Source organism: Cynoglossus semilaevis, chromosome 6 (genome assembly GCF_000523025.1).
Source record: "Cynoglossus semilaevis isolate Cse_v1.0 chromosome 6, Cse_v1.0, whole genome shotgun sequence".
NCBI lineage: Eukaryota > Metazoa > Chordata > Actinopteri > Pleuronectiformes > Cynoglossidae > Cynoglossus > Cynoglossus semilaevis.
The window spans coordinates 4,365,647-4,384,895 of NC_024312.1; the positions used below are offsets into that span (position 1 = coordinate 4,365,647).

The window sequence follows — 19,249 nt, forward strand, 5'->3', positions numbered from 1 at the left end:
TCCCTCCCCCGTGGGTCACTGCCCCGTGGGTCACTGCCCCGTGGGTCACTGCCCCGTGGACCTGTTGAAGAAGCTGTGGATGTGCTGAGCAGCGGCCCGACCAACCACAGGCTCCAGCTCGCTGCTGGTGGCGTTACTAAGCTGCTGCAGGCTGGAGAACTTCTGTAGCAGAGCCAGAGCCTTGACCCCGCCCACACCAGGAACCTTCTGGACCACAGCCAGGACCAACGGGTCCAGGATCCGAGGGGATACGGTCCTTCTGAAGGGGTTCTCTCTGCTGCTGCTGTGGACCTGGAGATGATCAGAGTCTGTCACCACCGTTGGAGATCTGGGTTCTAACCACTCATGTTTAGAACTTACGATCTGTGCGATGAGCTGCGCCGCCTCCGTCTGTCCACTGACCGGCAGCACGGTCAGGCCCAGCTCCAACACCACGAACTTCTGCACAGCAGAGAAATACTGCTGACTCAGCCTGGTGTTCTCCACCACCACCAGCTCCTGGAAGCTGCTGCCGGCCTGTTAGACAGTAGGGGGCGCTGTCACCACAGTATCAATGATCTCCTCTTGAGTGTGTTTTGTTGGTTATTTCTCTCACATTTCTGTAGCGAACCAGTTTCCTCTTGTAGCTGTTCCCAGCCACAATGTCACACTCTGACACGTAGAGGGCGCAGCTCCTGTTGGGAAGATGGAAATCTGCTACACCCAGCTCACTCTCAAACAGGACATTCACTCCTCCACCTGCAGGTGGTGAAAGAGAGGAATGAGGAGAAATCCAAAGAAAAGGAAGCAGAAAGAAAAAAAAGTCCAAATGAACCAAAACAGAAAACTACAACAACAACAACCTGGCAGCACGTGAACAAAACAACTTTCTGATATATTGTGATCAAGTGTTTACGTCTGAGTTATAATGTCACCGTAACCGTTTCAGGACGGGGAGGGGTGAATTAACCCCTAGAGTGAGACCGGACCAGTCTCACAGACTGACCAGTGGAGTCATTCACCCTTGACATACATGTGTACATGATGAAATAATCCACTGGGTGGCAGTATAACTCTTAACTAAAACAGTATTACAGATTTACAGTAATACTGCTGCTTCACTTGACTATATACAGTTCTAGTGATTTAAACAGATGATAAAACAGCAATATTTGTCATTCATGTTCACAAAATATATAATTATTATATAATACTATTATTATATAGTTAAGATGTTTAGGACAGAGTTTGTAACATTCAAATTAAAGTATTTTATATCTGTCATGACTTTTTTTTTCTTTAAAAATGAGTTCTCATCGTCATTAAAGGCTCACGTTCTGACAGTGTGGATGAAGTCAAATCCTACACTGATTGGTTTTCATACAACATTTATACTGTTATACAATATTTATCACAGTTTTGGTTATTTCGGCAATAATTTAGGAATCAGTCCTAAACACAGGACAGATACTGATGTAACAACAACAACGACAGACGTAAATAATCAAACGTCACCTCGGAGGCTCTGGACGAGGGAAGAGTTTCTCCACTTCTCGCTGGACAAAACGTGTCCACACGGTGGAACAGCGTTCAGCGCGGCGGTTCGTTGATCCTCCATCTGACTTTACGTCGAAACCGCTGGACATTTGAAACGAATTCAGTCCGAAAACTTCATTATCTTCATGTGTAACGAGTGACTTGGTTTGGTTTTGCCTCCATTACGCCACTTCTCTTCTTCTACTTCACTCCCCAATGTTGAGATGAGGGACGTGCGCCGCTCTGGTGGACAACAGTAAAACTACAGCCTTAACTGAAAATCTACTGGTTAACGATGAAATACGTCAGTTTTTTAATTTTAGTAAAAACAAATTCGTTGAATGTTTAGACCTTTCCAGACACAGACGTGAGAGAGAAATCACGGAGATTTATTTTAATAATTTTACACACTTAGGCAGTTGTGTAATTAATGAGGATGAGTAACTTTCTCATCAATACTTTCATTCACTCCATCATCTATTTGTTGCCGAGCCTTTTCCCTTTCTTTGGCAGCTGTAACGGTGTTGTCTTTATAGTCATCCATAAAGATTTCTTGATCCAAAGAAGTGAAGGAGAACTTGTTTTTCAGATGACATGGTTCGTGTCATCTGTGCTCAATTGAAGGAGCCTTTATATCTAGTCAAACACGAGTGCCACTCAGACTTAACTCAGGCTTCAGTGAGCTAACAGCTGTGACGTTAACTCAGAGTTTCGTGAACCCGCTTCAAGAAACGGAGCCATGGTGTCAAGATTGAAATTTCTTTTATTTTTGTTATGTACACAAGAAATCTTTTGAATCTGACAACTGACGGGAAGGAAAAATAAAATCACATCTGCTAAACACACAAGTCTGTCATTCTCTCTCTCTCTCTCTCTCACACACACACACACTGACGCATCATTTAAAAGATTTAAAGTTTTTTTCTTGATATGTTTATCTGGATGTGTTTAGTCAAATATAACCCTTTATTCTGGGACTGACACACACTCACTCACTCACCATCTCACACACACTCACCATCTTACACACACACACATACGTCTTGAAGCGTGGTGTAATCTCTCAGCCCAGTAGATTAATGAATAACAAGTCAAAATAACATCAATAACCAACTGATTGAACACTTCCTGTCTTCCTCCTTCTTCTCCTTCTTCTTTTCCTCCTCCTTCACTCCTGTCCAAACCCTTCCGTCTCCTCAATGGCAAACAGCAGTTTCTCTCTCAGCTGCTCCAGACTTCTGTACGGAGGCAGGTCCAGACGGTTGAAGCTGTGATGGAGAGCAGAAAGAGGGGGAGGGGGGGGGGGTCAGTCACATGAAATTCCAGGCTCAGACTCTAAACCCTGCCTTTACTTTGGTCCTTCAGAGCTGGACCAGGACTAGGAATTTAAACCTTGGTAACTCAACAATGACCTGTCCCACTTGACAGGTTTGACCCAGACTGAGTCTGAACCTTTGACCCCTGACCCATGGATCAGCAGGTTCGTACCATGTGTGGCTTCTTGGAAGCCAGGTCTCCTTCCCCACTTTGTCTATGCAGAACTTCTGAGGACCGTTACTCCCTGCAGACAAACAAAGAAATAATCAAGAACAAGATTTCCCCTCATTTGACTCATTTTCACCAGCAGGTGGCAGAAGTTCGTCATTAAAACGACGCCTGCGTGCGTCTGTACCTATGAGCTCAGCGAAGCCACCGACGGGAAGTCGACATGTTCCTGTGACGAACTGAAGAAGACGGATCCTCTTCTCATTGTCCATGTCCTTCACCACCTGATGGACGTGATGAAGATGATGATGAAGATGGTCACACTGTGTGTGTGTTACTGTGTCTGTCTGTGTCTGTCTGTTACCTGCCAGAACCAGTGGATCTGTTTGCTGTTCTTGGTGTAGTGTCTGTAGATGGTGTTCCTCTGCCAGTCACTCAGGTCGATCTCCTGCATCCCACACAGCATCAGCTGCACAGACAAGTGACAAAGGTTATGATGATGATGATGTCATCAGGTCTGATGTCATCAGGCAGCACCTGCACACATGATGTCATCGGACCTGATGTCATCAGGCAGCACCTGCACACAGAAACAGTCGGTGTACCTCCAGCTCCTTCTCGTCGAAGTATCTGAGCCACTCCAGAGGAACCACCTCGTTGAAGCCGTCCAGAAAAGCTTTGGTTTGTTCCTCCACACCCCGGGTGAACCTCCAGTCTGTCAGGAGGCTGAGGAGGAGTCACGCAGGAGGAGAGCTCACTTCCCAACTCTTCATACCAGACCAGTGTGTATTTATGTGTGTGTGTGTGTATGTGTGTGTGTGTACCTGATGTACTCTTCCTTGTTCTCCTCCGTGACCAGCTCGTTCTCTCCGTCCTCCTTCAGCTGGTGAGTCGTCACTTTCCCGAGGATTTCCATGTCCTGAGCAAAGTACAACTCCAGGCCGCACTCCTCTAGGTTGTTGTCTCTGAACACACACACACACACACACACAGGTTCATATCTTCAGTCTTCCACTCAGACCTTCACTTCTGTCGTTGTCTTGTGTTGTGTTGTTGCAGTTACTTACTTCACCCACATGATGGAGTTGTAAAACTCCGGGTCGATCGACTCCAGATCTTTAAGCGTCGGCTTCTTGTCCAACATCCTCTTGTAGAACGGCAACGTGAAGCCGGTGTCGATGAATTTCCCATGATACAACGCCTAGACAGAGGAGGGGGAGTCAGGGGGGGAGGAGGAGGGTGGAAACTGAGTAAATACAGTAGGAATTGATAGAAGACACAGTTGACATGATCATGTGACTGCTGATCATGTGACTGCTGATCATGTGACTGCTGATCTGTCATCTCTCCACAGACTGACAGTTTGTTTTATCGTTGTTGCTCAGACTGACTATGGCAATGAAGCGTCCGATGAAGCGGAAGTAGGTGAGATGGTCTGGGTTGATGGAGGACGCCGGGTTGATCTGAAGACAGTAGTTGTTTTTGCCGGCGTATTCAAACAGACAGTACATTGGGTTGAGGACCTCGTGGGACAGGAGGAAGAACCACTCTCTGTAGGGGGACAGAGAGACATGGGGGGGGGACAGAGGTTAGAGGGGGAAGTATTTTTCATCCATTTCTCATGAACGTGTGTCGTCACAGTCCAGTTCATCTCAATGACAGTTAAAGGAAAACAACAATGAAGAGAAAACAGCAGTCATGTGACTGAGGAGGAAGTGACATCACTGATGATCACCTAAACAGATGAGACACCAACTACAGACAGTAATAAAATGTGTGTGTGTGTGTGTGTTAAACATGACAACAACAATGACATGATAAGGTACACCCTCGACAGGCTGTGGACAGATGAAGGTTAGCCACCGCTACCACCAGCGCTACATTAGCCCCTCCCCCTGTAGGGTGATGACAGGGTGTGTATGGACGGACGCAGACGGACGGACGCAGACACCTCCCAACATCCCGTCCGTGGTTCTACCCTGTGGTAGAACAGCATGATGTCACCTACCATAGGGTAAAACCACTGACGAGACACCAGAGACAGAGACACAATGGGAGGACCAAAGAGACACAGTGATGGATGGAGACATGTCCCACACAGGAAAGATCAACCAACCAACCAGGAGACAGACCAAAATCTAAACAAAACAACTCAGGTGAAGAGAGGAGGAGGAAGATGATGATGTGTGATACTGGAGGAAGAGCAGGAGGATGAAGAGGAGGAGGAGGAGTTTGTTTGGACAGCTTTTCAACACACTGATTGACAAGCACGCACACACGGACAGATGGTGTAGCATAAACAAACAGCACGTGGTGGTCATGTGACCTCGGTCAGGCGTGTATCAGCAGCTGCACCACCAACAGTTACACACCAATCAGGAGACAGAAGACAAGTTGCAAAGCCACAGTTGGCCACCAGAGGGCATAAGCCAACAGTCTAATAAAGGGGTCTATTTCAGAGGTCTGGTGAGGGCCCTCACCTGGCGATTCCGCCGTAGTCCAGCCCCTCCTCCCCCCTCATGATGATGTAGAGACGGCGGCGGAGGTCGTACGGCTTCACGTTCATGATCTGAAGAGAAGACGCAGGACTGAGCATTACACCAGGAACATCTGAACGCTTCTTTAAGGTCTGCCACAAGGGGGCAGTCCATGAGAAAATGAGGCCTTTTTTAAATCATGAAAGGTTAAAAATGTAATCAGTAAATATGGTGACAGTGCCATCTGGTGGTGAAGAGTGGAACACAAACAGACCTGCTGGAAGGAGTCTTCAAACAGAGTCTGTCTGGACACGGAGATCTTCACGTGGCTGGGTAGAGCGTTGGACTGAACACAGAACATGGAACAGGTCAGGTCACATGACCCCAAAATGTTTCACCTGCAGGTTAGAGTGTGTGTGTGTGTGTGTGTGAGTGTGTGTGTGTGTGTAGATGTGACTCACATGGCACAGGAAACGGAACTGGTGATATTTCCACCTGAAGCTTCTGTCGTAGGCACCAGGTGAACCTCCCTGTCTGGACCTGAGGTAGAGAGGAGGGGGTGGGGGGGTTAGAGAGGAGGGGGAGTTTTGTTTTATTTTTACAGAACAATCAGATTCTTCTTGTTGCCTTTTCCAAAGAAATGTATCTGAAAACTTTGTATAAGTTCTACCACAGGCAGAATCGCAGTATCTGTATACTACCATCTGTATACTACCATCTGTATACTACCACAATTCAGAGTGTGTGTGTTTTGATAGAATGAACGGGGATGAGGTGAAGATGAGTCTCAGTGACGTCAGACGGGAGAGAAAAACACCTCACTGCACTGCCTGAGAGTCAGTACTTCAAAGTACTCTGATGGTTCTGACATGTCAGACTTGGACTCAGCAGGTATTGGTGAAGTAAAGGTCTGAATATTTACCCTGACTCAAACCCTGGTCTGGGGTCTTTAAAGGTGGTGGTGCGGGAGTTGTGATCCACAAAATAACGGACTCCCTCTGCGGTGTACTTCATTTCCCAGCCTGGAGGCAAGGGGTGCTCCTTGATCATCCTGGAAACAGGGAGAGAGCAGTGAGCACGGTCCCAGCAGGGGGAGCTACTGAGCTGCTCTGAAGGAGAAGCTACAGTTTTTATGTCAAGTCAAAAACTCTTTGGTACTCTGTAGATACTGCACTGTGTATATACTGCACTGTGTATATACTGTACTCTGTAGATACTGCACTGTGTATATACTGCACTTGTAGATACTGATACTGTACTCTGTAGATACTGCACTGTGTATATACTGTACTCTGTAGATACTGTGGTGAAGCTGTGTACAACTGTGTCTACAATACTTCAAACACTTCACATCCTTCGACCCTGAAGACTCTTCCAGGTCATGGACCACTGAACTCATGTAGAGATGGAGCTGGAGCGCCCCCTAATGTTCAGTACGCCCCTTGTACATGAAAGGATCAAGAACTACAAGGACCAAAGTCCAGAGTACAACAGTACCTGCTGTACTCAGTAAAACTTCTTACATGTTCGTCTGCAGATTTAACCAGTCTTTACCACTAGAGGGCACCAACAGAACTGTTTTATCCAGAATGAAGAACGGACCAGAAGACAGTGGACTGATGTGGACCCACGGTTCCTGAACCAAAGTTCTACCTGAGGTTCCTGCTTGACCATGTCCACCAGAGACACTACAGTCTGATGGTACTGTGTCCACCAGAGACACTACAGTCTGATGGTACTGTGTCCACCAGCACCAGAGACACTACAGTCTGGTACTGTGTCCACCAGGGACACTACAGTCCACAGAGTACAGACAGAACCAGAACATCTGTCCACACACCACAGGTTTAGCCACCATCATGTTAGTGGAACAGTCACTGCAGAAGAACCAAAGGCAGCAGGTGGAGAAAAGAACACTTCCTGTCAGTGTGGACACACAGATGACGTGTGTCCACTGAGGACGGACGTTCAAGAAATGAAGACATGATGATGAAGATGAGGATGAGGATGGAGCAAGAACTAATTTTAATAAAGTTAAAATCTATATAATTTATATAAATTGTTCCAGGAACTAGTTGTCATTTCCAAAGTACACAGACACGGTCACAGACACGGTCACAGACACAGTCACAGACACTGACACTCACCCCTGCGTCCTCGGGTCGTCCCACTGCGTCGTCCTGGTGTTGTGGTTGACAAAGTAAACTCTGCCATTGTCCTGACGCTTCTCTGTGCAGACGAACACAGAATGAAGACATTAGTGAAGTGAACACACACAGAAACACACACACACACACATACACAGTGTGTGTGTGTGTGTGAGGGACGGGGAAAAATAAACTCACAGTCTGCTGAGAGTGAACTAGTGAGTCAGTGTGAAATTTCACTAAGACCTGGTGTGAATACCTCAGCAGGGTGAACCCAAATATATGTGTGTGTGTGTGTGTGTGTGAGGAGGAGAGAGAGAGGGAGAGAGAGAGAGAGTCACTACGATGTGGTGAGGAGCTCACCTTCCACTTCAGCCTCTATGTAGTCAACTATAGCAGAAAATGACTATTACATTAGATGTAAATGTGTGTGTGAGAGAGAGGGAGAAAAAGAGAGAGGGGGAGAGAGAGGTGGGGGTCGGTAGCTGATGGGGCCTCTCCTCCTGCAGCTCCTTCTTCTCCTCCTGACATCTTTTCCTCATTAGCAGCAGTGTGTGGAGGCCCAGAGACAGTAGAGCTCACACACACACACACACAGTCTTGTTTTCAGGAACTGTGGGTACTTGACATACTCTCTAACCTTAACCATTACAAACGGATGTCTATCATTAGAACAGAGGAGGGGGGGGGGGGGGGCGTCTTAATATTTGTCTTTCATTGACCACCACTTCTCCTCCTCCCCCACCATCTTTTTTTAAAGCCAAACAAAAAAGGCAAAAAAAAAAAAAGCGAGGGAAGAAACCACAGACGAAAAAAAAGATCGCGCCAAAAAAAAAAGAAAACAGAGCCAGTGATATAATTGAGGTTTTTAGTCTTGAGGAACCACAACATGTTGAAAAAGAATCACTGAAAAGAAAAGTGAGGGGCGGGGGCCGAGGAGGGGGTTCAGAACATAGTAGAAGACGTCACCCAGTCACTCATTCATTCTGGTCTGACTGACTACCATCTCATCACTGAAGAACCAGAACCAGAACCAGAACCAGAACCAGAACCAGAACCAGTACCAGTACCAGAACCAGAACCAGTACCAGAACCATAACCCATACCAGAACCAGTACCAGAATCAGTACCAGTGGGTTCAGTGATTACCATCAGATCAGCTCAGACAGAACCAAGGACTGAGCTCATTGACATACTGGTTGATGGAAGGAGAACTTGAGGTTGTTCTGACTGTTGTTCTGACTGTTGTTCTGACTGTTCCTCTGCTTTGGGTGTCTGGAGGGTCATGAACCCTGGACTCTGACTATCTGTCGACCAATGAATGACTGGTACAGTTAAAGCCGTGGTAGGAAGGATTTATTTTTCAAACCTAGTACCTAATTATATTTGAGTTGTTATAAAAATGTTCTGAAACTCAATTGAAGCTGAAGTTTAGTTTGAAGATTTTAGATTTAAACTTATTGGTACTTTACAGATCTAGTACTAGAACTGTTTGGTTGTTAAGTTTCAACCAAAGGTGAAATAAAGACAACTCTAATATTTAAACTTAAAATTATTATTGTTGTTGTTGTTGTTGTTAAGCAAAGTGAACATCGAGCTCCAGTCAGAAGATGAACTTTGAAAACAACAACTAATGACACGCAACCCTGTGGACCTGAACCCTGGTCCATTTAACCATAAAAGAGTTTCAGTTCTGATGAACTAGGTTTGGTTCTACACCTCCTGTCGGTACCAAAACCTCCACCTCTTTAACTCCTTCAGTTTTCACCTGAACTAAGGTTCACAAATGTTATGTCTCTGTGTGTGTGTGTGTGTGTGTGTGTGTGGAGTTGAACTCACCCCATCCAGGAGGCAGTGGGCCCAGGGGGTCGTTTTCCACTGGAGCTCCTGACGGCTGTGGAGAGAGAGAGAAAAAAAAGAAAAGTCCAGTTAGGACCACAGCTCCTCGCTGCTCCTCTCTGCTGAAGAGAGAGGGAAATAAAACTCAAACAAACTCACTCCTCAGAGGCAGATCCAGGGTCCGAGGGTCCGCACCTCGGTACAGAGTCAGAGTCGGACCCATGAGTTAGTCTGACAGAACTCTGTGTGTGTGTGTGTCTGTGTGTGTGTGTGTAAGTGGAGGAGTTGGGAGGTAGTAAGATAGGGAGGTGGTGGTTGGGTGGAGGGGGTGTTGCCTCCTCTCAGCAGCAGCGGTGAGGGGCAACTGACGGAGCTGGCAGCAGGGCAGCTCGTTTGGCTTTTCCCAAAAAAAAACCCTCCACGTTCAGTAGGAGGATAAAAAAAAACAACATTGAACCAATCAGATCGCTGTCTGGATGCTGGCCCCGCCCCCCCCACATCCTACCACTGCCCTCATCTTCCCGCTCACCTCCTCAAACACCTCCTCCACCAAAAAAACCCTGCCCTGGCAGCCACACCTCCCCCTTTGCAGCCCTCACAGAGGAGGTCCACCTCCTCCTCCTCCTCCACCTCCTCCACCCCCCCCCTCCTCCTCCTCATGGAGTTTTTTTTTTCCTCTTGTAGAGCTGCTGTGAAAGTAAGCAGGGAAGTGTGATGTCTGAGGGAACTGAGGGAACATTCATGCTCCTTCCAGAATGGACAACTTACCCACCCACACCCCACCCCCACCTTCACCTCCACCCACCAACCCAACCCAACCCACCCCAGGGCCTGACAAAAGGCACCTTTATTCAACCCTGGGTCTGGAAACCACTGTAGGTTACTCACGATATATGTACACGCACGTGTGTGTGTGTGTCACAGGGCGGAAACCTTGAACCAAATACAGTTTGTGTACATCCTCACAAACGATGTTTTAGCATCAGTGGAAAAAAATCAGCTAAAACGATGTTTGTGAGAAATTAGTGTTTCATCATCATCATCATCATCATCATCATCATCATCACCCGTGACAATAGAAAGCCACACTCAGATTCTAATCATCTTTGGTGTGAAGACTTGATGACATCATCAACTGTCTGATCAACAGATCAAGGACAAAACTAAGGAAGGACAACGATGGACAGGATCAACCTGAGTCAGAAGACTGAGTCTTTGACAAACAGTGACCGACAGGAAGACAGCCTGGGAGGACACTGAGACAGCTGTCCTCATGTGTCCTCCTCAGTGTCCCTGCTCCTCCTGTTTATCACCATTTCCTGGTTTATGGTCTGTGTTTTTTTTTAAATGTCCCTCTGAGAAAAGTGAGTCTTTGTCATGGAAACTGTGAGAGTCAGGATGGAAAGGACTGGGTCTGCTGCAGGACTCAGAGTGGGTACAGAACAGAGTGTGTGTGTGTGTGTGTGTGTGTGTGTGTGTGTGTTACTGCCCCTGTACTCCACCCTTTCTGGGTTTTGCTGTGACTAAAAAAGGTAAAAGGAGAATATAATGATATAAAGACGTGATGACTTCATCCTGGATCTGACCATTCAGCTCCTCAGCAGCTACGGNNNAGGGCTTTAGGAAGAGGGGAAAAAGTTGCACGCTGGCAAAAAAGTGTGAAATAAAGGATGTGGGAACAGAGGGAACAGACCATAAACGCCCTGCTGCACCAGCAGCCGATCACTGGTTCAGACACCAGGGCAGTCACTGGGACAACCTTTAAAAGTAGTTACACTATGCTGCAGCAGAGGGCGCTCTAGGTTGTGCTGATCCACTCTGCCCAGCGGTAAAAAACAGTGACGTTTCTTTGACTGTTATTATCACGAGGTGTGAACAGAAAACCAGAAGTGAAGAGGAACCAGGTTCCACTGGTTCTCCTCAGAGCTTCCTGGAGACGTGGAGCGTATGAAACCCTGTTGAAGCTCAGCTTCAGGCAGAAGTGGAGAGATTTTATTTTACCACAGGCTACAAGAAACTGCTGGGATAAATGGGTGGTGGGCTTCGATAGGAATCATGGGAGTGTGGGCGGAGCTGGTTATCTCAATGCTGATTGGACATTTAAGGAAACAGAGAAACTCTTCTATTGATAGTTTACTTTAGAAAACATGTGTGTGTGTGTGTGTGTGTGTGTGTGTGTGTCCAGGTCTGTCAATGATAAAACACAGAGCTGATTCAGGTTCAGCTGCTGTTAGGGCTCCTTGTTCCAGGGAGACCAGACAGTCAAAACCAGAGGGAGGGTGAGGAAGAGAGGGAGGGGGAGAGAGAGGGAGAGAGAGGGAGAGAGCAACTGAGGCTACAAACAGGCTAAGGTAGGAAATAAACTTTATCGTACAAGCTGTTGAATTAGTTCTGGATCATTTAAACAAGGTTGGAGAAACAGTTCTTTGGATCCAACAGGTTCTGACAGTGTTGTCTCATTAACCAGCCTCTGTTTCATTAACCAACCTCTGTTTCATTAACCAGCCTCTGTTTCATTAACCAACCTCTGTTTCATTAACCAACCTCTGTCTCATTAACCAACCTCTGTTTCACAGATTAAAGTAAATCAATCTTACAGTAAATAAAGTCCTGGGATCAGACCTGGACCGGTTCAGATGGAGATGTGTTGGACCAACCTGAAGGAGGTGAGAACATTCACCAGAGGGAGGCACACAAACACCACTCTGTCTGAGTCCGAGAACATTCACCAGAGGGAGGCGGAAGGGGGGGGTTGGGGGACACAGGTGGAGGTAATGGGAGCAGGGATGTGGGTGAGAAGGGTGAGACGGAAACAGCAGCTAATGACTCTGAGGTCGTTCCGTACACCTTCACTAACAAGACACACACACACACACACACCACTCTGTCTGAGTCAGTGTGGAGTGAATCAAAGGCAGAGTCAAAGCCTGATCAGACCAGATCAATCCATCAACGATCTTCACGATTTCTGACGATTTCTGACAGAAATCACTGATGAATGGAGAACCTGGTGGTGGAGTTAGAAAGATCTGACTGATGAATGGAGAACCTGGTGGTGGAACAGGAACATCACACTCTCACACACACACACAGACAAAGTCACAGCAGGAGTGGGAACCACACAGAGTGAGTGTGGACCAGTGGGTCTGGATTAACGAACGCACCAGCGACAAACTGCTGCAGTCTGACCCTGGCAGCTCCACTGAGACCAGAGAGACCATGAAAACCACTGTGCTCAGAGGAGGTGGCAGACTATCAACCAGTCCACTGGAAAAGTACAACCGAGGACCAGTGTCATGTGACTCCCGACGGCTCTGTAACCAGCCCACCGCACTGAGTCGTGTACCGCACCGCGAGATAGTTCTCAGTCCTGTGGTTGGTTCGTGGTGATGACGTGTAGAATCTAAAAAGACCGTGGGTTGGTTCTGGACCAGCAGTGGAACTGTGTGGCCAGCTCTGGTTACCTCAGCAAAGACGTCAGGAAACAAGACCATATATACACACACATACATATATGTATGTGGAGCTGTGGCCCAGAGGCAACGTCTGTGTCACTGGTGTGGAACCCCAGGGTTCACCTCCTGGGCAAGATCCAATCCTGGTTAGAGCGCCTTCCAGTGGACTCACCACCCACAGGAAGGTTCAGGGGGGGGGGTTTGGTGGTACGGTGCAGTTGGATGGACGGACATATATGTATGTGATGTATGTACATACAGTGGATCCTGGGTTTTAGAACTTGATTCCTTCCTGAAGGGCGTTCATGAACCAAACTGAAATAATTTTCCCCACAGGAATCAACGTCAAATGGATGAATTGCTGATTCAAACTGAATAAAGAATAAAACCATAAATAGGAAAGGTCATTTGATTGGTCCTTACGGCTGCTGAGGAGTCCTGATTGGACAATGTTCACTTCACTTACTTCTTGATCACAGTCACACATTAGCTTCTTTTACTGCTTCCTTCTTCTTAACGATGCTACACATCAACCAAACTGTAAAGAAATACTGGCAAATATAACCTGTATATCCTGAGGTGGACTGAGGACACACACACGGTCACTCACTGACCACTTGTTGCCCGACAACCAGGGCAAGTTCTGGCTAAAGATTTGTATGTATTTATGACAACCAGGGCAATTTCTGGCCAAAGATTTGTATGTATTTATCAGCAGATGGTTCTGACAGACGTGGACTGACTCCTGTTGACACAACAGCAGCGGCCTACCACGGTGTGAGCAGTGAGGGGGGGTGGGGGAGTGGGCGGGGGGCAGGAGTACCTGGTAGAGGAAGCGCTGACTGAACTGGTGCATGGCTCCCTGCAGCTGGCTGCGCTGGCTCTGCCACTGCTGGTAGTTCCTCACCGACTCGGCCGTGGGCCTCTGCCATGTGGTGGTTCTGGTGTTGTGGTCCACGTAGTAGAACCTGCCCTGCTGGTCCACCCGCTTCTCCCATCTGAATAAAGGATTAAAAAAAAACAAAAAAAACAACAGGAAATGAGGAGGTTAAAAGAGGCTGCAACATTTGAAAACATCTTTATTAAGAATGTGTGTGTGTGTGTGTGTGTTTGAACAGCTTTTTATAGACCATGACCAACTAAGACGAGAAAAGAAAAAACAAAAACAGGACGGAGAGAGAAGTTGGGGGAGACAAAGACAAGTTCTGACCTATGGGTCTGAACATGAACAGTGGGAGCAGCAGTGTGGTGATGGACAGACCAGGTCCTGGACAGACCAGGTCCTGGACAGACCAGGTCCTGGACAGACCAGGGTGAACACAGACCTTCAGTCCCAGTCAGAAGGTGTGTGTTCAGCTGAAGAGAAGGTCTGTTTGGACCATGTGGTCTGCTCCACGCTCTGATAAAGACACCACTCTTCTCCTCAGTCATTAAGGACCGCCCCCCAGAGCGGGGCTCCCTAACAGCCCCCCCACTATAACATGTTCCTGGTGTGGGGCTGGCCCAACACTCAACAGCTAATTGACGGTACGGAGGTCCAGCAGCCCATGTGCCGGAGGACGGGTGGAGGTACATGTTGCTGCAAGAAAGGACTTTTGTTCTTCTCCACCTCCACCCCCCCCGCCTCTCTGCTTTCCTTCCTCATTTGGAAAAACTGAGATGAGGGGGTTGGAGGTTGGAGAGGTGGGGGTGACCTTTCCCTCACAACTGCCTCTTTTTCTCACACAAACACCCTCACATTCACTCAGGAGTGTGTGTGTATGTGTGTGAGTCTGAGGTGAGCTGCAGTGATGCTCAGAGGAGTGGGGGACGGGGGACGGGGGACGAGGAAGTGAGTGTTTGGTGTTGGTTAAACAACAGTACGGACTCCTGCTCGACCAATCACTGACCAGCACACAGAGTCTAAACATTCACACAACCTGTCCCTTCTCTGAAGACGTCCAGTGTCCACACCAGAGTCCACACCAGTGTCCACACCAGAGTCCACACCAGTGTCCACACCAGTGTCCACACCAGGGGCCTGATGTATCAAAGGTGTCGTACGTCCTTTTCTGCACTCACTTTCAGACGACTCAAAATTGAAATGATCGTAGAAATGTGCGGGCCTCACGGCAGCTCCAGAGCAAACCTAACGTCCACCTTCATCTCGGAACATTTTTTTTGTACCTTTATGTGTGTGCTGTGCCCCGACAAACCTCATTTACAGCCTCACACACTTTTTTCTTTTCATATTCATTGACTGTGGACAAGTCACCAAAAAACAGACCTCACCAGTGTGAACGTGGTGTTGATCAGGACAGTCATGTGACATGGAAGACCAAACACAGTCTTACCCTGGAGGCAGTGGTCTCTCCCAGGTGGTGGTCTTGGTGTTGTGGTCCACGTAGTACACTCTGCCGTGAGGTAAGACCCGCTGCTCCCAGCTGGAGATCAAAGAGACAGGTGTGTCAGGAAACAGTACCAGGGACTGCTGCTGCAGGCACAGGGTGTTTAGTTGGACTTTTATTAGAGACAAAAAAATAAGAGATTTGTAGAAGATGATTTTTTTTTCTGAGCAGCACATCCTGCAGAACCTGGTCCAGGTCTGAGGAGGTTCTGAGCCGACTTCACTCGGACCAGCTGCTCCTCACTCACCCTGCAGGGAGGGAGCTGTTGTTGACTGGCTCTGTGCTGCTGCTGCTGCTGCTGCTGGGTCCAGGCTCTGCTGGATGGACCTGGCCTGGGACGTCCTGACCTGGAGGAGGACTGCTGCTGCTCCTGGTGCCGTCTGCAGCCAGAGATCGGCCTGATGGAGAGGTGGGAGGAGGCGTCTGATGGACCACACCGCCGCCGGTTTCTGGACTGTTTGACGTCAACTCCACTTTGTCTGAGGACATACAAAGACAAAGGAAGGTTAGACATTTCCATGGACTCTGGTCAGTGTCCACACAGACTGGACCGTTACTCCTGGGCCTACAGGACCCGTGGAGTAACACTGGTGACCAGACAGACCTGACAAGGAGTTCTCCTCATTCTGCTCGCCATTAGACAAAGAACCAGCCGTGGAGCCACCAGGAGGACCACTGTGGAGACCTCCCACCGACAGTCTGCTGACCCTGACAGGGGAGACACCAGAGGGACAGAGACAAGACAGGAAACAAGAGTCAGGAGACAGGAGTAAAGAGGAGGCAGCGGGGGGTGTGTGTGTGTGTGTATGTGCTGACCTGCTGTTGGATGCAGGAGTATTGGACGTGTCCTCACTCTGTGTCCTCCTCAGGTTGGGTCTGTCAGACTGAAGCACCTCTGCAAACACACACACACATTTAGGTCTAATCTATAGGACTAGAACATTCTCCTCTCTCCACATGAAACAACAGTCATTAAGACTAAATGTGAAACATTACAGAAAACAATCATATTCTGTTTACGCTACATGTACTATAGACATACAAATATATATCTATATCCACTCTTTTTAATGTTCAGCATTTCACGTTCATCAAATCTCTGTCCGTGGGTCTTTCTCAGACATACTGAAACACTTTTCCACACGGCAGAGACATGTTGGTACTTTAAGCCCACACTGGACACAGTTTTAGGTCACGTTATCATAACTTCCTGTTCCGTCTGTTTTGTTTCAGTGATAAAAGTCTTTGGGCCGAGAACAAACTTTTGGGCCATTTTTGGCCAAAGAATTTCAGTGGCCAAATATTCAGTGCATTCCTAATATATATATATATATTAACATATATATATTATATATATATATATATATGAGTGAGTGAATGCTCCTCTCTGACTGTGGAGCTGAATCTACACTGGTGCAGAAACATGAAACACTGCTGCCTTAACAGACAGAAGCAGGCCTGTGTGTGTGTGTGTGTGTGTGTGTGTGTGTGTGTTGCAGTGAGAGAATGTGTGACTTTGTGCTTGGCGACTAAAAACCACAGGCTGAAAAACATGTTTTTTTATTAACACTTACTTTCTACACACACACACACACACACACACACACACACACACACACACACGTTGCTATGAAAGAGCTTTTTGTGGCCACAGCCCAGTGGACACAGGAAAAATAAACAGGGTTCCGCAGAAGGAACAACGTTGTCTCAGAGTGAGTGCAGCGCCCCCTTCCCTCTTAATGGTCTGAGTCTAATTGCTGGTTCTGAGTGTAGGTTCTTGTACTTGAAATTGTAAATGCAAGGAGAGATGGAGAAGGAAGAGGAGTAGGAGAGAGGAAGTAGGTGAGAGGGAGGGGAGAAGGGGTGAGGGGGAGGAGGGAGGAGGGAGGAGGGAGGTGATCTGAAGTAAAGAGTCTTAAAGAAGAGTTTGTTTTATTTTTAACCAGGAATGAAATAAAAAGGTTTTTCATTCAGTGACTGACACTGACACACACATGCTGCTGCTCTGTGTGTGTGTGTGTGCCACACTGGGAGGTGGACCCGATAAGTGTGTGTTTGTTAAACAACACCTCCTGCTCCCCTTGCTCCTCCTCCTCTTTTGAGTCCAGGCCACAGAGGAAGGTAAAACACTGGCTCTGGGCCTGGAAATAAAGACCTGCTGCTGAGTCATACAGCCTGTGATTGGTTCAAACCTGTCCTGAGAACACCTCATGTCAGGGTGTGAGAGCCAGCAGTGACATCATCAGCACATGCACCCGTTTCTGCCGCTGCGGTTGAACACCTCAGAACGTCTGCAGCCACGTCACTGCTCAGGAGCTGACACCACAGAGACCAGAAGGTTCTGGGTTCTAGCCTCACAGAGTTTCATTTCCTGAAAGCCTAACTCCGAACATGCCAAATAAGACCTGGTCCAGAACCAGAAGGGTTCAACACGGCCGACCCAGTGACCGTTGAAGGTCCAGCCTTCTGACCCAGAGGTTTCAGGACATGGACCGGACCTCAGTAGAACAGAACCAGTGGATCTGAACAGTTGTTCTTCTATGAAGCGTACGGAGGTGGAGCTTTGGTTCCACTTCACTGCTGGGAAAATGGGCTGGCCTGGTGAGAACAACCAGGTTCTGACCACAGCCCAAACTGGATTCTTGTGAAGAATCAGGCACAAAGAACACATTTTTTTGAAAAGTAAAGTTTTAGCAGAGAGTTGTATTAAAGGTGGGTATTCTGAGCTGTAGTATTTGAGCACTGCGCATGTAGCTCCCCTTCCTTGGCCTGTAGGTGGTGCTAAGAAGAGATGTTAAACATTGTGTGTCAAACGTGTGAGGCAGGTAAAAATGGACGACCAAAGTCCGAGGCCAGTGACAGGGAGGAGCGTCAAACAGTCAACAACAGAACTGTTTCCACACTAGAACCGACAAAAAAAAGTTCTGAGCTGAGGCTTCCTCTAGAGCTACAGTAGACGTCAAGGTCAACGCTCTCCTGGTGAAGAACCAAAACATGAGTGGGTGAGAGGTCAAAGGCCACCGCACACACACAGTATTCAGCTCCTCACATCACTGCTGACCGTGTCAGGCTCGTGCTAAATGTTTGGCTAACCTCTAGCTCTCTCTGCTGACTGAACCCTAACTGTTAGCTCTTTGGTTCTCACCTGTGTCATTAGCAGGACGTTCTACTTGGAGCGACACTGGTTTGAAGAGACCGTTGTGACTCACATGACTGGACAGAGAACAAACGGATGTTTGTTGTTGTTTTTTTAAACCTCATGTTCTCTGGAAATCTTCACTGTGAATTATGTTTTAACAGAGAATTCAACTCTTTAACTCTTCTTACACAGCAGCTCAATGCTCCTCTGTACCTGTGTGTGTGTGTGTGTGTGTGTGTGCCACTCACTGTCTGCTGCTGCTCTGCTGTTGGGCAGTGAGCCCAGATCAACAACCATTCCGTCCAGACAGACGTTGAGTTCGCCTCCCGCTACAACCAGCCCTTTGTTCTCCGTCTGCAGCGGCAGACTCAGCTGGACGTTCTCCACTGCAGAGGTGGGGGGTGAGAAGGAGGCGGGGGTAAAGACAGGGAGGAGAGAGAAGATCGTAACTTCCTGCAGAAAAGCAGGAATTCTGACGTTCCATCTGAGGACAATATTTTAATGATTGTATTTTATTAAAGATTATAGTTTATATTTATATTTATGAGCAGAAGAGGAGACGGAGACTGATCAGCACTGGAGTTTACTGTAGTATTATATAGTAGTATATCTACAGTAGCACTGGAGTTTACTGTAGTATTATATAGTAGTATATCTACAGTAGCACTGGAGTTTACTGTAGTATTATATAGTAGTATATCTACAGTAGCACTGGAGTTTACTGTAGTATTATATAGTAGTATATCTACAGTAGCACTGGTGTTTACTGTAGTATTATATAGTAGTATATCTACAGTAGCACTGG

The 19,249-nt window shown here is 47.4% G+C and overlaps 2 protein-coding genes across 4 annotated transcripts in view; both read right to left on the minus strand.

Annotated features, from left to right (window-relative positions):
- Positions 1-1,982, minus strand: part of faap24 (FA core complex associated protein 24) — a 5,376-nt gene extending 3,394 nt beyond the window's left edge. Inside the window, exons 1-4 of the mRNA XM_008311313.3 lie at positions 1,495-1,982; positions 596-738; positions 361-516; positions 15-291 (exon numbers count right to left, since the gene is read on the minus strand). Of these exons, the coding sequence (XP_008309535.1) occupies positions 46-291; positions 361-516; positions 596-738; positions 1,495-1,597 (648 nt within the window). The 5' untranslated portion in view covers positions 1,598-1,982 and the 3' untranslated portion in view covers positions 15-45. The remainder of the gene's footprint in view (positions 1-14; positions 292-360; positions 517-595; positions 739-1,494) is intronic.
- A 278-nt stretch (positions 1,983-2,260) lies between these two features.
- wwp2 (WW domain containing E3 ubiquitin protein ligase 2) overlaps positions 2,261-19,249 on the minus strand; it is a 21,163-nt gene continuing 4,174 nt past the window's right edge. Inside the window, exons 5-24 of one of the 3 annotated variants that reach the window (XM_008311314.3) lie at positions 18,693-18,830; positions 16,122-16,200; positions 15,910-16,013; positions 15,553-15,784; positions 15,252-15,341; positions 13,742-13,916; positions 9,464-9,518; positions 7,625-7,706; positions 6,400-6,528; positions 5,939-6,017; positions 5,752-5,823; positions 5,481-5,569; positions 4,392-4,551; positions 4,068-4,201; positions 3,825-3,965; positions 3,606-3,726; positions 3,365-3,469; positions 3,188-3,284; positions 3,004-3,076; positions 2,261-2,783 (exon numbers count right to left, since the gene is read on the minus strand). In XM_008311314.3, coding sequence (XP_008309536.1) covers positions 2,684-2,783; positions 3,004-3,076; positions 3,188-3,284; positions 3,365-3,469; positions 3,606-3,726; positions 3,825-3,965; positions 4,068-4,201; positions 4,392-4,551; positions 5,481-5,569; positions 5,752-5,823; positions 5,939-6,017; positions 6,400-6,528; positions 7,625-7,706; positions 9,464-9,518; positions 13,742-13,916; positions 15,252-15,341; positions 15,553-15,784; positions 15,910-16,013; positions 16,122-16,200; positions 18,693-18,830 — 2,255 coding nt within the window. In that variant the 3' untranslated portion in view covers positions 2,261-2,683. Of the gene's footprint in view, positions 2,784-3,003; positions 3,077-3,187; positions 3,285-3,364; positions 3,470-3,511; positions 3,538-3,580; positions 3,727-3,824; positions 3,966-4,067; positions 4,202-4,391; positions 4,552-5,480; positions 5,570-5,751; positions 5,824-5,938; positions 6,018-6,399; positions 6,529-7,624; positions 7,707-9,463; positions 9,519-13,741; positions 13,917-15,251; positions 15,342-15,552; positions 15,785-15,909; positions 16,014-16,121; positions 16,201-18,692; positions 18,831-19,249 lie in introns of those variants that run through there. The other 2 variants (XM_008311315.3, XM_025056186.1) reach the window with 2 other exon arrangements.